This window comes from Leguminivora glycinivorella, chromosome 18 (genome assembly GCF_023078275.1).
Source record: "Leguminivora glycinivorella isolate SPB_JAAS2020 chromosome 18, LegGlyc_1.1, whole genome shotgun sequence".
In the NCBI taxonomy this organism is placed as follows: domain Eukaryota; kingdom Metazoa; phylum Arthropoda; class Insecta; order Lepidoptera; family Tortricidae; genus Leguminivora; species Leguminivora glycinivorella.
The window spans coordinates 19,931,176-19,944,203 of record NC_062988.1 but is presented as its reverse complement, the minus strand read 5'-3'; the positions used below and the strand labels follow the sequence as shown (position 1 = coordinate 19,944,203).

The 13,028-nt window shown below is 48.0% G+C and overlaps 1 protein-coding gene across 1 annotated transcript in view; it reads left to right on the top strand.

Annotated features, from left to right (window-relative positions):
- LOC125235810 (kinesin-like protein Klp68D) overlaps nt 1-13,028 on the top strand; it is a 66,203-nt gene that overhangs the window by 49,903 nt on the left and 3,272 nt on the right. The window contains 10 exon segments of the mRNA XM_048142399.1: nt 4,864-5,028; nt 5,720-5,856; nt 6,182-6,340; nt 6,565-6,901; nt 7,191-7,424; nt 7,548-7,880; nt 8,004-8,336; nt 8,460-8,792; nt 8,963-9,551; nt 9,889-10,083. Coding sequence (XP_047998356.1) covers nt 4,864-5,028; nt 5,720-5,856; nt 6,182-6,340; nt 6,565-6,901; nt 7,191-7,424; nt 7,548-7,880; nt 8,004-8,336; nt 8,460-8,792; nt 8,963-9,551; nt 9,889-10,083 — 2,815 coding nt within the window.

Sequence of the window (13,028 nt, the reverse complement as noted above, 5' to 3'; positions counted from 1 at the left end):
GCTCCTCCGCTGCTCCAATATACTTGAATGCGGCTTATTCATCCTATTGTCTTATTTTATGTATTTACAAGGCCGTTATCGAAAGCTGGCATAATAATTTAGAATCATTGCGTTCTATTCTGAGTCATGCATTAGAATATGATAATCGTTGCATCTTCCTTCCGCACATAATATAAGGCCATTATCCGAGTTAGGAAGCCGAATTTCATGTGGGCGAATTGCGAGGGTCATGGTTTTTATTCTATCGGATCACAAGCTGATGTTTTAGGTGAGCTCGTCCGAAGTATAATTTGATCCGCGTTGACTACATGTGCCTGTCACAATACATCTGCCATTCGTCTGCGACTGGAGAAATGACAGCAGCCGTGATGTTTCCGCCGCCGTTACAGACGACAAACTAACAATTTATAGGCAAAAACAGTCCTTGTAATTCAGCAGCCACTAGACTGGCGGCCCGCCAGGAAATTGATTGGCTTTTTAAACATGATTTATACCACGCAGAAATTACTCAGTATAACGGCCAGTTTTATAGCAGTCATAGCACTAAAAACCTTAATTTGTCTCCCTGAAAATGCAAATGTAAACACTAAATCTCCAGGATCGATAAAGCTCTAGTCTAGTTCTAGACTTGTGTCAAGCTCAAGGTGTCTCCAATAATCGAATCCAGGCTCCGCGCCTGCGTACTCTCAGCGCTTGCGATGAACGTCAAATCTCAGTGAGGAGAGGACCCAGTGGACCTGAGACGCTCGGAGGCGCGTGGGCGCGCGGCCTTGCCGTTATAGGCTTTATTGTGCTCTGACAGGTGTTATAATAGATGACATAACTACTTCCTCGCCCGATTGATTCTCGAGTCGACCCGCGAGTGTTTGGACACGATGTCAATATTTACTTTTACTCATTAGCGGTGCTTCGCGACGCGACTTTACTACAGTACAACATGAGGATAAAGTTTGAATGGTATGTTTATTTTACAGTTTTGGTTTCACGGACACCGTTGAGGAAATCACTTATCGGTTGCGAAATGACTGGCTTTTTGTTTGTACCGAAAATATCGCTCGTGGCGCGACTCCTGAAGGAAACTATGCAGTTGCATGAGTCAATGCCAGCGTGCCAGCGTGCGTCACAGCCGTACACTTGCTTCCTAGAAACTATTTGATTGGCTTGGCACCCCACGCGATTGGCAATGTCTTGTATTTAACAAGTATTAGGCGGGTCCTGTCAATTTGTTATAGTTGTCATAACACAGATATTAGATAAAGAAATGGTTCCAGCATCTAGCATCAACTGACAATAATGGTTTTCATCTTAATGCAAAATATCTAAAAAGCTATTTATTTTGAGAAATATTACATTCTACTATTTTTTCTCCAATAGGTACAGCAAATTCGGCCAACTTTCTAATATGTCCGTGAACTAAATAAGACTATTGGATTGACCTAAATAACAATTCCTAGGTTGGCAGCGCACTTTCCGTCCTTGTGTAAGTTGGCAGTGGCAGTCGAGCGTACAATACTCGTAATACAATTGCGCTTGTACTCGAAGCATCTTAAATCGAATCTAAGAAGAAGTTTTGACATGTCAAACGTTCACACTTATTTGGAACAACTTTCGTGGACAACACAGATTTCCCGAACGTGGCTACAGCAGATGGAAGAGCTGAAAGGAAGGGGCTTAATAGAATCGCGGGTCGACAGCATCAAACTGTATCCGATTAGCTAAGCCCCCTCATGAAACGACGACCCATATAACATTACAACATGTCCGTCCATAGTTACATTAGTTACAGACTCAACGTCTGTTTCTGGAAGATCTTGCGTGAAATATTAAACAATTCCGATTTCCTGAACGTTTTGAAAACGGGCCACAATGAACAGACGGAAGAGCTGAAGGGAAGTGGCCAATAGAGTCGCGGGTCAACAACATAACTGCATCGGATTACCTGCGCGATAAAACGACGACCCATATACCAAGTCCATACTTGCAGTCTCAGCGTCTGTTTCCATCCAAAAATATCGATATAGGAAGTCGTTAAAAAGTGATGTGTTTACGTTGTCGACTTCTCAACTCATCCACTGAATCTTTTCATCGATTGATCTAAAAATATGGATATCATCGCGTAATACTTTGCAATGTAGAGATATGTAGTAGTTAGTAGTTTTTGTAAAAATCGATGTCTGTAGCATTGGTGTGTGCCTATGGAAAATGATGAAATATCCTAATTAACGAACGCCGTCATTGATTGTTAAGGCTTCAGGCAAGTACGTACGTACGTAATAGTTCAAGTTCAGTTCGACCGTGAATCACACATCCCGAATATTCCGTGATTACAAATATATACATAACATACATATCGAACGTGTATTGATCGAAAGGAAGAAAGGTGTTTATAAGTGAGTGTTTTCCAACTTGAAAGTTATAACATAAGCAGTAATGAATGAATGTTATTGTTAATTAACTTGCGCTTCTCGAAGTCTAAATACACCGCCAATAAAGTAACTTTGTTTACTAATTTGCAACAAGAGTTTGGTCATGGTCGCTACGAGTAAATAACAACTCTCAGCAAATGCTTTCTTATAGATCAAGAGCCCAGGCCCGCCAGACCTTCCTCAAATTCTCAAGGATGAAACTTTGGGACAATGTAGAGTTCACATCGGCGTTTAATGTGTGCATATTTTCTAGTTCGGCCCATCGGCCAATTTTTTGCTATCAAGTGATGAAGGTGAAAAAAAAAAGTGCTTACTTTCCTTAAATTCTCAAGGCTGATTTTTATATATGTGTTAGAGCACGTTGTTAGAAATTGGTTATCATCAATGCCAGACCGTTTCCGCCGGCCATAACTTTTACCAGACGCGACAAAGTTGGCAAAAAACGACTCTAACTTACCTCATTTTCTCAAGCCTGATTTTGATATATGATACGCAGGGACCTATAACTAGACCGTTTGTAAGCAGCCAGACCAATCGGATGGACCCAACCATCCGCCAGACCGACTTAAAGTTTCGATATGAGCATTAGTAGAATTGAAATATTCCGGGTCTATAAAAGCTAAAAACTTGAATTTTCTACATTAAGCTACGTGTATATTGATACTTGACGTAATAAGCGACTTTCAAAAATTTTACTTCTAAGGAAATAAAAAAATGAAAGTTTATATGTCGTGCAAGATTAATTTTAAGCTATGAATTTTATTTACACTGCGTAAGTACATGTGTATTTTATTATAAATATAACTTTTACCAGACACGACAAAGTTGGCAAAAAACGACACTAACTTACCTCATTTTCTCAAGCCTGATTTTGATATATGATACGCAGGGACCTGTAACTAGACCGTTTGTAAGCAGCCAGACCAATCGGATAGACTCAACCATCCGCCAGACCGACTTAAAGTTTCGATATGAGCATTAGTAGAATTGAAATATTCCGGGTCTATAAAAGCTAAAAACTTGAATTTTCTACATTAAGCTACGTGTATAGTATATTGTATACTTGACGTAATAAGCGACTTTCAAAAATTTTACTTCTAAGGAAATAAAAAAATGAAAGTTTATATGTGGTGCAAGATTAATTTTAAGCTATGAATTTTATTTACACTTATAATAAAATACACATGTAGTACGCAGTGTAAATAAAATTCATAGCTTAAAATTAGTCTTGCACCACATATAAACTTTCATTTTTTATTTCCTTAGAAGTAAAATTTTTGAAAGTCGCTTATTACGTCAAGTATACAATATACACGTAGCTTAATGTAGAAAATTCAAGTTTTTAGCTTTTATAGACCCGGAATATTTCAATTCTACTAGTGCTCATATCGAAACTTTAAGTCGGTCTGGCGGATGGTTGGGTCCATCCGATTGGTCTGGCTGCTTACAAACGGTCTAGTTACAGGTCCCTGCGTATCATATATCAAAATCAGGCTTGTGAAAATGAGGTAAGTTAGAGTCGTTTTTTGCCAACTTTGTCGCGTCTGGTAAAAGTTATATTTATAATAAAATACACATGTACTTACGCAGTGTAAATAAAATTCATATCTTAAAATTAATCTTGCAACACATATAAACTTTCATTTTTTTATTTCCTTAGAAGTAAAATTTTTGAAAGTCGCTTATTACGTCAAGTATACAATATACACGTAGCTTAATGTAGAAAATTCAAGTTTTTAGCTTTTATAGACCCGGAATATTTCAATTCTACTAATGCTCATATCGAAACTTTAAGTCGGTCTGGCGGATGGTTGGGTCCATCCGATTGGTCTGGCTGCTTACAAACGGTCTAGTTACAGGTCCCTGCGTATCATATATCAAAATCAGGCTTGAGAAAATGAGGTAAGTTAGAGTCGTTTTTTGCCAACTTTGTCGCGTCTGGTAAAAGTTATGGCCGGCGGAAACGGTCTGGCATTGATGATAACCAATTTCTAACAACGTGCTCTAACACATATATAAAAATCAGCCTTGAGAATTTAAGGAAAGTAAGCACTTTTTTTTTTCACCTTCATCACTTGATAGCAAAAAATTGGCCGATGGGCCGAACTAGAAAATATGCACACATTAACCGCCGATATGAACTTTACATTGTCCCAAAGTTTCATCCTTGAGAATATGAGGAAGGTCTGGCGGGCCTGGGCTCTGGGTCTATTAGTGTACCTATGTAGCAGAGTGCAGAACGAACTGATATTCTGTAACTGCTCAGGAGTTGACGATTTGTTTCATAAATACGAGCCTTGCTCACACAAATGTTCTCGTTTAGTTACAGCATTTACTAGGATTTTCTTGTGTTTTTACTGTGGTTCATAGAAAGCCCATTAATATGATACATTTTGCTTTCGTTACCCTTTTCTTGTGAAATGTTGGTTGTTTCCAGCGTGGGCAAGCTGAACCTGGTGGACCTGGCGGGCAGCGAGCGGCAGCGCAAGACCGGCGCTGGCGGCGAGCGGCTCCGGGAGGCGGCGCGCATCAACCAGGCGCTGTCCTCGCTCGGGAATGTCATCTCCGCGCTCGCTGAGAACAGTCCCCACGTGCCCTACCGGTGAGTACACACTAGCAGCTAGGAACTGTCTCTGCACCTGGTGGACCGGCGCCGGCGGCGAGCGGCTCCGGGAGGCGGCGCGCATCAACCAGGCGCTGTCCTCGCTCGGCAATGTCATCTCCGCGCTCGCTGAGAACAGTCCCCACGTGCCCTACCGGTGAGTACACAGTAGCGTCCAGGAACTGTCTCTGCACCTGGTGGACCGGCGCCGGCGGCGAGCGGCTCCGGGAGGCGGCGCGCATCAACCAGGCGCTGTCCTCGCTCGAGAATGTCATCTCCGCGCTCGCTGAGAACAGCCCCCACGTGCCCTACCGGTGAGTACACACTAGCAGCTAGGAACTGTCTCTGCACCTGGTGGACCGGCGCCGGCGGCGAGCGGCTCCGGGAGGCGGCGCGCATCAACCAGGCGCTGTCCTCGCTCGAGAATGTCATCTCCGCGCTCGCTGAGAACAGCCCCCACGTGCCCTACCGGTGAGTACACAGTAGCAGCCAGGAACTGTCTCTGCACCTGATGAACCAACTAGATCGTAAGAGAAGGTCAACCAGACGCATCAACCAGGCGGAAGGGTCACCACCATCCCTGTAGGACGTAGGTAATTAGAAGGCCGCCTTTTCAATTGAATTGGTATCCGGTATAATTCAAGAAGACTTATGTAGTACAGTTATGGAGATGACATGTTTGGTGTTGCAGGGACTCGAAGCTCACGCGCATCCTGCAGGACTCGCTGGGCGGCAACAGCAAGACCATCATGATCGCGGCCGTGGGCCCCGCCGCCTACAACTACGACGAGACCATCACCACGCTGCGCTACGCTCACAGAGCTAAAGGTATCAGAATTATGCTTCAAAACGGTTACGTTAATAGCTTCTAGCCACCCAGACGTCAATTTGTCAAGACAATTACTTGGGTACTTGGTTGGCGCGTCATGACCCAAAATGAGTATTGGCCTCCAATAGAAGAGCATGCCACTTTGGTCGATCCAGAGCGATGTCACGCCAGCTGTAAGTTGACGGAGATCTGCCAGGACAACTGCTATCTTGATTTGTCACAGGAGACCTTTTTAAGTTTCTCGTGTAGGTACTATCCAGGATTCATTGAAACGTGAAACATCTCGCACGTAGATTGTCTCTAACCGGTATGATTGTTCGACAGCGATAAAGAACAAGCCGATCCGCAACGAGGACCCGAAGGACGCCAAGCTTCGCGAGTACCAGGCGGAGATCGAGCGCCTGCGCGCGCTCATCGAGCAGCGCCGCGCCGCGGAGAAGCGCCCGCGCCGTCCGCCCAGACCCGCGCCCGACCCCAAGCCAGGTCAGACACACACACACACACACACACACACACACACACACACACACACACACACACACACACACACAAAACGTACACGTACAAAAATATGTCCCATAGCATCTTAGTCCGATGTAATAAGAGCGTAGTACCATATTTTATGAGACGATTTTCCACGACGACGACCAATCGACCATCAAAATATCCAGAATTTTATAAATAAGAAAGATCTATCTTTCTTCCAGCCGAAGAAGACACGATCGACACCGCCAGCCTGGAGAGCGAGCACATCCTCGCCGAGTCCACTATCGAGCAGGAGAAGTGCAGGACCGAGGAGCTGGAGCAGCAGATCCGGCAGCTGGAGGAGCGGCTCGTGTCCGGCGGCGGCGACGGCGACGGCGACCTGCTCGACACGCTGCAGCAGTCCAGCGCCGTGCTCGACGCCAGGAACATGGAGATCGCCGAGCGGAAGAAGAGGGAGGTCGAGATGCAGCAGAAGATTGACCTGGAGGAGGAGACAACGGCCTCCGTTACCCAGACCTTTGCGTCGCTGCAGCAGGAGGTCGATCATAAGACGCAGAGGTAAATATCACTCGTACTAGAGTTCTTATCGGAAGATAGCCGAGAGGAAGAAGAGAGAGGTGGAAATAATGCAGCAGAAGATTGACTCGGAGGGGGAGATAACGGCGTCGTCGCAGCAGGAGGTCGAGCATAAGACAGAGGTAAATAAAAATAAATATTTAGTAATGCAACATCACATTTCTCGATTTGATGAAAAAAAGGTTTAGGAAAAGTTTCAGCCATTCCCTAATAGTAATGGTTAGTAGTAGATATAATAAAGAAATGTAAAGCGTTCGTTTTGTTATTCCAGATTAAAGAAATGCGTGACGAAGTACGCGGCGCTCCGCGAGGAGACGGTGGAGCTGCGCGAGGCGCACGACGGCGAGCGGCGCGAGCACGAGGCGCTGCAGGCGGCGCTGGTGGCGGGGCTGCGGCGCCGCCTGCTGCTGGCCGACAGCTTCGTGCCGCTGGCGGGGAGGGCGCAGGTGGCGCGCCTGGCCTACGACGACGACCAGGACGCCTGGACCAGGGCCGTGCCCGACAGGTGAACTATACGCTGCAGGCGGCGCTGGTGGCGGGGCTGCGGCGCCGCCTGCTGCTGGCCGACAGCTTCGTGCCGCTGGCGGGGAGGGCGCAGGTGGCGCGCCTGGCCTACGACGACGACCAGGACGCCTGGACCAGGGCCGTGCCCGACAGGTGAACTATACGCTGCAGGCGGCGCTGGTGGCGGGGCTGCGGCGCCGCCTGCTGCTGGCCGACAGCTTCGTGCCGCTGGCGGGGAGGGCGCAGGTGGCGCGCCTGGCCTACGACGACGACCAGGACGCCTGGACCAGGGCCGTGCCCGACAGGTGAACTATACGCTGCAGGCGGCGCTGGTGGCGGGGCTGCGGCGCCGCCTGCTGCTGGCCGACAGCTTCGTGCCGCTGGCGGGGAGGGCGCAGGTGGCGCGCCTGGCCTACGACGACGACCAGGACGCCTGGACCAGGGCCGTGCCCGACAGGTGAACTATACGCTGCAGGCGGCGCTGGTGGCGGGGCTGCGGCGCCGCCTGCTGCTGGCCGACAGCTTCGTGCCGCTGGCGGGGAGGGCGCAGGTGGCGCGCCTGGCCTACGACGACGACCAGGACGCCTGGACCAGGGCCGTGCCCGACAGGTGAACTATACGCTGCAGGCGGCGCTGGTGGCGGGGCTGCGGCGCCGCCTGCTGCTGGCCGACAGCTTCGTGCCGCTGGCGGGGAGGGCGCAGGTGGCGCGCCTGGCCTACGACGACGACCAGGACGCCTGGACCAGGGCCGTGCCCGACAGGTGAACTATACGCTGCAGGCGGCGCTGGTGGCGGGGCTGCGGCGCCGCCTGCTGCTGGCCGACAGCTTCGTGCCGCTGGCGGGGAGGGCGCAGGTGGCGCGCCTGGCCTACGACGACGACCAGGACGCCTGGACCAGGGCCGTGCCCGACAGGTGAACTATACGCTGCAGGCGGCGCTGGTGGCGGGGCTGCGGCGCCGCCTGCTGCTGGCCGACAGCTTCGTGCCGCTGGCGGGGAGGGCGCAGGTGGCGCGCCTGGCCTACGACGACGACCAGGACGCCTGGACCAGGGCCGTGCCCGACAGGTGAACTATACGCTGCAGGCGGCGCTGGTGGCGGGGCTGCGGCGCCGCCTGCTGCTGGCCGACAGCTTCGTGCCGCTGGCGGGGAGGGCGCAGGTGGCGCGCCTGGCCTACGACGACGACCAGGACGCCTGGACCAGGGCCGTGCCCGACAGGTGAACTATACGCTGCAGGCGGCGCTGGTGGCGGGGCTGCGGCGCCGCCTGCTGCTGGCCGACAGCTTCGTGCCGCTGGCGGGGAGGGCGCAGGTGGCGCGCCTGGCCTACGACGACGACCAGGACGCCTGGACCAGGGCCGTGCCCGACAGGTGAACTATACGCTGCAGGCGGCGCTGGTGGCGGGGCTGCGGCGCCGCCTGCTGCTGGCCGACAGCTTCGTGCCGCTGGCGGGGAGGGCGCAGGTGGCGCGCCTGGCCTACGACGACGACCAGGACGCCTGGACCAGGGCCGTGCCCGACAGGTGAACTATACGCTGCAGGCGGCGCTGGTGGCGGGGCTGCGGCGCCGCCTGCTGCTGGCCGACAGCTTCGTGCCGCTGGCGGGGAGGGCGCAGGTGGCGCGCCTGGCCTACGACGACGACCAGGACGCCTGGACCAGGGCCGTGCCCGACAGGTGAACTATACGCTGCAGGCGGCGCTGGTGGCGGGGCTGCGGCGCCGCCTGCTGCTGGCCGACAGCTTCGTGCCGCTGGCGGGGAGGGCGCAGGTGGCGCGCCTGGCCTACGACGACGACCAGGACGCCTGGACCAGGGCCGTGCCCGACAGGTGAACTATACGCTGCAGGCGGCGCTGGTGGCGGGGCTGCGGCGCCGCCTGCTGCTGGCCGACAGCTCGTGCCGCTGGCGGGGAGGGCGCAGGTGGCGCGCCTGGCCTACGACGACGACCAGGACGCCTGGACCAGGGCCGTGCCCGACAGGTGAACTATACGCTGCAGGCGGCGCTGGTGGCGGGGCTGCGGCGCCGCCTGCTGCTGGCCGACAGCTTCGTGCCGCTGGCGGGGAGGGCGCAGGTGGCGCGCCTGGCCTACGACGACGACCAGGACGCCTGGACCAGGGCCGTGCCCGACAGGTGAACTATACGAGTCGTGTAGCGATGGGAACACTAGGTGCGGCGGGATCGAGGCGGAGACTATTATTCGCTGACGGCTCTGTGTCGCTGCAGGGAGCCGTGAGGAGTCATATTTGTGCTCAGAGCTGCGCGGGCGTCGGTCGCCGGCCCAGTTTATGATGATGACCGAGACGACTGGACGCGTGAAGTTAGGTAATTTTTTTTAAAACTGACGATTCTGGTATTCGGGCTGAGTGATTTCTTTTATAGTTTTACAATAATTCTGGTATCGATTATAGTTTTTTTATATGCTAATATTTTTTTTTGACAGCTTTAAAAATAAAATATGTGTTTGCAGCGTGGAGCCGCTGTCGGCGCGGCCCGTGGCCGGGCCGGGGCGGCGCCCCACGTGCGCGGCGGGGGCGGGGGCGGCGGCGGGGGGAGCAGCCCCGCGCGGCGCCGCGCCGAGAACCTGCTGGACCTGGCGCCGCTCCCTCTGCCCTCCACCACCCGGGCCTACGTGCCGCCCGCACCCGCGCCCCGCCCGATGAGGGTATGCTGACACTCACGACACTTATTTCCTTCTTTAAACTTTGTTTCTTTTCATTGCAAACGATAACGAATAACATAATAGTATTTTATGCAACTGGTGGTTAAAAGAGGTCAAAAAAGGTGAGTGGCGTGGGTAACAATTTGAGGCGAAGCCGAAAATTGTTAATAAAGACGCCACGAGCATTTTTTGACTCAGTTAAACACCGTTGCATACAATACTTTTTCTACGACCAAGCACTTATTTTGAAAGAAAATTATAAATCAACAAATACCTACTTTCAGTCATCTTTAGTTATCTAGTGGACCGCCTACCATTTTGAATATGCAGTTTGAGTGCAAACATGAAAATAAAACTGTCTATGGTATGGTTCTTTGAAGCCTGGCCACTAAGACGAATCGAGCCGAGTTGAATCGAGTTCTCATACATTTGATTTGAATGCGATTCGACGCGTCACCAATGAACGCAGCAGAAAACGAAGGAGTCTCGACTCTGCGAATTAGTTTGTTAAGTTGGTAGCAATGTATTTACTGAACTGTAACAGCTATATCGTGCTACTGCTACTAAATGTTTTCAGGGTATAGACTAGATAGAGGTTTACTGACGATTCGCCAAAAAACGTTTCCCAAAGTTGCACATCCCAAACTATTATTCCCAAATTATCATTTCCCAAATAAACGTTTGGCAAAACAACTTATTGCAAATTGACATTTAGCAAAACTTTTTTTGGCAAGTATTTGTTTCCCAAAATATTTACTTGGTCAAATCTCATTTTACCAAATATTATTTAGTCAAATGTATTGTTAGGCAAAATTTCCATTTCCTAATATATTGTAGTTAAATGGCGCACTAGAAATTTGTTTGTTGATTTTATACTTTGTGTCCAAGATTTGTGTGAAATAATGTGTATGACGTACTTTTTTTCCTCCTGCTGCAAATGTCAAGGATGACATTTTCACTTACATGTCCGGATACATTTTATTAAAAAGAAACCTGATGTTTTCAAGACCATTGACCCTGACCCTTACCATTTTGTTCTATTAATTTTTAATTACATTAAAAAGTCATTTCCGGATTGCTCACTGTCAACCTAACACGCTCCTCCTCGCTTCGCTCGTCGTCGCACCTAAACTGACTCTGTCACACACGAGTTTTCTGTTACAATACTAATAAAATTGTTACATTACATTTATGCCTTATATTTATTGTCAAACGTGGTTTTGCATGGTATAATTTGAAGAAACATTTTTTTGACAAAAAAAAATAGTTGACAAAATAATTTTGTCTAGTAATTAATTTGACAAAAAAAAAGTTGAGAAAATTTTTCTTGTCCAGCTGAAGCACTTGGGAATAAGACAGTAAAAAAGTTTGGAAAATTATCATTTGACAGATTTTAAGTTTGTCAAATGTTAATATGGGTAGTTTGCAAAAGGGCCTGGCCGGACTGCCATGGTAAAATCGCCCCTGGCTAAATATGAAATATTGATATGCAAGATTATTCGTATTGTTACTACATGTACTACTGGATATTATGCCTCAAACTGTTTCCGTTTACGAAAAAAATAAAAAATAAAAATTTTGTTTTTTATTTTTTTCTTTAAAACCGCGTATCCGATTGAGTTGTTCTTTGGATATTTTATAGATATATTAAGGATACATCAATAAAAAAAAATACTTCCTGACTTTTTGTTAAGTACATTTTTTTTTTTAATTTATGTTTTAAATAATTTTTTTTTACCACATACGAGTTAGCGAAACCTACTATATTTTTATATAATAATCGCCTTTTTATATTCTATTACATATATTTTTATCAAAAATATTAGTTTGGATCAACAATGTCAAAATAAGTTATTTATATATTACTAGTATTACCCTTTAGTACGTTGCTCCTGGAAAGTGATGTATGAAAATTTTGGCATAATTAATGGAAGATTTTTTTTTAATTGGGATATGTAGATTATAGGCCGAAGTTATTTTTCATCAACCCTCCCCACCCCTCCCCCTCTGCGTCACCCCTCTACCCCCCCTTAAAGAGCCGAAAATGCGATTTTTCTCGATTTCTGACAAAACCGATGAAGATACAGAAAAAACGTGTAGGAACGAAGTAATCCTTAATAAATTTACTACAAATCTCTCATAAACATTTTAGTGCTAGCACTTATAGTTTTCGCGCAATCCGTCACGAAAGTTGCTCCTTTCTGCAATTTTCTTTAATAAATGATAAGTTTTCTCCTTAAATGCTTACGAAATCGTCGGTTTGATAGTACTAAAATATTATAAACTCAGAATGAATTTCAGGGGAAAAAATCACTACCATGGGCGGGACTTGAACTCACGGCCTCTAGATTGATAGATAAATGACGCTAGGGGTACCATTGATTCATATAGTAGAAAGTAGAAAGCTGAAAGATTCGTTAGAAACTAGGGATAAGCTTTTGGTGGCTCAGTTGGTAGAGCCCTCGAGTTTCTATCCGAAAGCCGTGAGTTCAAGTCCCAACCATGGTAGTGATTTATCCCCTTAATTTTATTATAGTCATGAATTTACAATATTTTAGTCGTATCAAACAAATTTCGTAAGCATTTTGGGACAACACTTTAATATTCTTTAAAGAAAATTGCAGAAAGGAGCAACTTTCGTGACGGATTGCGCGAAAACTATAAGTGCTAGCACTAAAGTGTTTATGAGAGATTTGTAGTAAATTTATTAAGGATTACTTCGTTCCTACACACTTTTTCTGTATCTTCATCGGTTTTGTCAGAAATCGAGAAAAATCGCATTTTCGGCTCTTTAAGGGGGGGTAGAGGGGTGACGCAGAGGGGGAGGGGTGGGGAGGGTTGATGAAAAATAACTTCGGCCTATAATCTACATATCCCAATTAAAAAAAATCTTCCATTAATTATGCCAAAATTTTCATACATCACTTTCCAGGAGCAACGTACTAAAG